Source organism: Petaurus breviceps, unplaced genomic scaffold, assembly GCF_028583685.1.
Source record: "Petaurus breviceps papuanus isolate PSGF00001 unplaced genomic scaffold, PetGlider_PUasm1.0 99, whole genome shotgun sequence".
Classification (NCBI taxonomy): Eukaryota; Metazoa; Chordata; class Mammalia; order Diprotodontia; family Petauridae; genus Petaurus; species Petaurus breviceps.
Genome location: NW_027187465.1, coordinates 10,871,898 through 10,875,056, shown reverse-complemented (window position 1 = coordinate 10,875,056; position 3,159 = coordinate 10,871,898). Strand labels below are relative to the sequence as shown.

The window sequence follows — 3,159 nt, the reverse complement described above, 5'->3', positions numbered from 1 at the left end:
GAGAGAGAGAGAGAGAGAGAGAGAGAGAGAGAGAGAGAGAGAGAGATCAGAAGAAGAGGCACTATCCCTCTTGTGGCTTCTGTCTGCCAACTTTTGGGTAGCTGCTGCTTTTCTTTCCCTTTCCCCCTTTTTCCAGGACCTTGTGAATTCCTGGGGTAGAGGCTGAGGAATGACTAAATGACTGTCTTACTCAGAAATGATGGATTGTACTGGTGAAATTGCACAGTACTTGTAGATGGAGCGAATGCTACTTTTCTCCTCACTTGCTTATTAAATAGAATAGTTTAACCTTTGGAACACCATTAAGTGGGTCAATTTTAGTAGATTTAATTGCTGGTGGCACTCACTTATAAAGAATACAAGGAAATTTTGTGGTGCCCTCATGTGATGGCACAGACTGCTGCTTTCTATAAGGGTTCTCCCATCAAGATAGGATTGAGCTCAGGGAAAGGTCATTCAATTTTCTACTGAAACCAGCTCAGGGAACTGTTTCCCCTTGGTGGTTTGAGAACAGAATGGTTATCTTGGGGTTTGGAACACACTTTCTTTCCCCACTCTTTAAGCAATCATGTGCTATCACAACTATGAGTCAGAAGATATACTGGAGTCACACCGAGGCATTCTTAAAGAGACCCACACAATTTGCCAGAGAGCAGACTGAAAGGAGTGGGGAGCCCATCATCTGAGCAGTAGAAGGGTAGAAGGCAAGTCCCACCTGGCACTTACCAAGCTGATCTGGAAAGAGTGGGCAGCACAAAGACAACAGGTGAAAGGGGTAACTGGAAGGAGAGCTGAGCTCTGGCAGAGAAGAGGAAGACTGAAGGAGGTCATGAGACCATTGCAGGCAACTTGGAACACAGAACTCAGGCAGAATCTTCTAGTTGTTATCACATCTTTGAGCATTGAAAGCAGTTCTGAGTTCTACTCTTTCCCTGATTTCTCTTTCAAATTCAGACACAAGTACTACTATATATTTAAATTCTCTTATATAAGAGTTTCCCATACTCTGATTTTGTCCCAAATACAAAAATCCCAAGGGTTAGCTGGAAAATTAACTTCTTCGAACCTCAATTTCCTCATCCGTAAAAATGCAATAAATAAAGCCAACACTTTCCAGGGTTGGTGTGTGACTCCAATAGCTAGCATTTTAATATAACACTGACTTGCCATGTGCCAGGCACCGTGCTAAACACTTTATAAATACTATCTCTTTTGATCCTCACAACACCCCCAGGTGACAGGTGCTGTCATTATCCCCATTTTCTAGTTTGGGAAACTGAGGCAGACAAAAGTTGAGTGCCTTGCCCAAGGTCACAGAGCCATTAAGTGCCTGAGGCTGGGTTTGAACCTCAGGTCTTCTTGACTCAGGATCCAGAGCTTTATCTGCTACATCACCAGGCATGTAAAGGGCTTTTTTTTCTTTTTGGAGGGGGGAAGGCAGGGCATTTGGGGTCAAGTGACTTGCCCAAGGTCACACAGCTAGTAACTATTAAATGTTTGAGGCTGGATTTGAACTCAGGTTCTCCTGACTATAGGGCTGGTGCTCTGTTCACTGTACCACATAGCCGCCCCACGTAAAGGGCTTTATAAATATCCGATCACTACAGAATTGCTAGCTCTTTCTGGACATCATCCATAGAGAGCAGAGTCAAGGAGAGGAGAGTTGCTCACCTCTTTTTCTTATTGCCTGGTGAGCTGTACTTCAGCTGCCTTTTCACAAAGTGTCCAGTCACATGATTTCCATAATTGTAATAGTCTGTCCAGTAGATACAGATACTTCTGTAATCTTTCGGCAGCTTCATCACAGTCACAAATCCTTCAGCTAGACTGCAGTCTTCTGCTTTTTGCGTTCCTGTCTCCCAGGCATCGATAGCCAACTGCTCCAGGGCATATTTGGGGGGGCAATGCTTTCCTAGGTATTTGTTTTTCACGTACTATTAAAAGAGATAGAGACATTTTAAGATCAAGGAGTTTTAAGATTTCAGATTGGGAACACTGCTTGGTAAAGTCCAAGTTCTTCTCCATCCTGCTTTTCTTTATATGTTTTTCACCCACTTGAATTCTCCAAGACAACTGTGCTCTTAAGCACATTTTCAAGACTTAGTCCCTAGAATTTCAAGGCTCCCAAGAATTTCCGTTTCAACCTCTTCCAAGACCTCTTGGTATTGCTAAGAGATCTGAGTCTCATTTTCACCTTCTTCTACTTATATCTGTACTTTACCTTACACTGAAAAGGGAGAAGATGGGAAGAGAGGAAGCATTTAGTAGGCGCTTACTCTGGGCTAGGTACTGTGTTAAGAATTATACAAATATCTCTTTTGAAAATAACATTGCTATCAGGTCAAGGTAGTGTCTAAAGAGTCACTAGATCATATAAGAACCATGTGGTAAAGTCTTCATCTTTCTCTTAGGTCATCAGAGAAGCGGCAGAATTTAGGCTGGGAGAGGGGTGCTGAGATCAAAGACAGTCCTGTAGAAATGGTCCGAGGGAAATAATTCACACCTTTTCTGGGTTTTAGGGAATACTGTGAAGGCAGCCTCTTGTAAGCAAGTGTATTTTAGGTAGGTGATTCTAACTTACTTTTCTCATACATTGATTAGCTCCTTTTGTGTGCTTGTTGGTTTGGCTAAACTGGTCTTCTTGTGCCTTATACACGCTCTCCCATCTCTGTGCTTTCGTACAGAATGTTCCCCATGCCTGGAATGGTCTTCCACCTCACTCAAGTCTCTTGGAAGCCCTAGTTTTCTTCATAAACTCAGCACAAACACCCACCTTCTACATGAAGCCTTTCCATTTCTTCCTGCTCCTTTTAATTTTCAAGGACATCACCACCCTCTCAATTACCTAGGTTTGCAACTTTAGCATTATCCTCAACTGTTCACTTTCATTTGACCTACCAATCCAAGCACATCTCATGGTTTCTATCTGAAACACCTCTCAGCTATATCCCATCCTCTCCACTCACATAGCCACTGCCCTACACTAGGACCCTATGACCTCACATCTGGATTGTCTTCTCCACTCACATAGACACTGCCCTAAACCAGGACCCCATCACCTCACATCTGGATTGTCTGCTCCACTCACATAGACACTGCCCTAAACCAGGATCCCATCACCTCACATCTGGATTGTCTTCTCCACTCACATAGCCACTG

At 43.3% G+C, this 3,159-nt stretch overlaps 1 protein-coding gene across 1 annotated transcript in view; it reads right to left on the bottom strand.

Annotated features, from left to right (window-relative positions):
• Positions 1–19: 19 nt before the first annotated feature.
• The window catches only part of LOC138156439 (2'-5'-oligoadenylate synthase-like protein 2), a 10,167-nt gene continuing 7,027 nt past the window's right edge, over positions 20–3,159 (bottom strand). Inside the window, exon 4 of the mRNA XM_069081757.1 lies at positions 20–1,934. Within this exon, the coding sequence (XP_068937858.1) occupies positions 1,668–1,934 (267 nt within the window). The 3' untranslated portion in view covers positions 20–1,667. The remainder of the gene's footprint in view (positions 1,935–3,159) is intronic.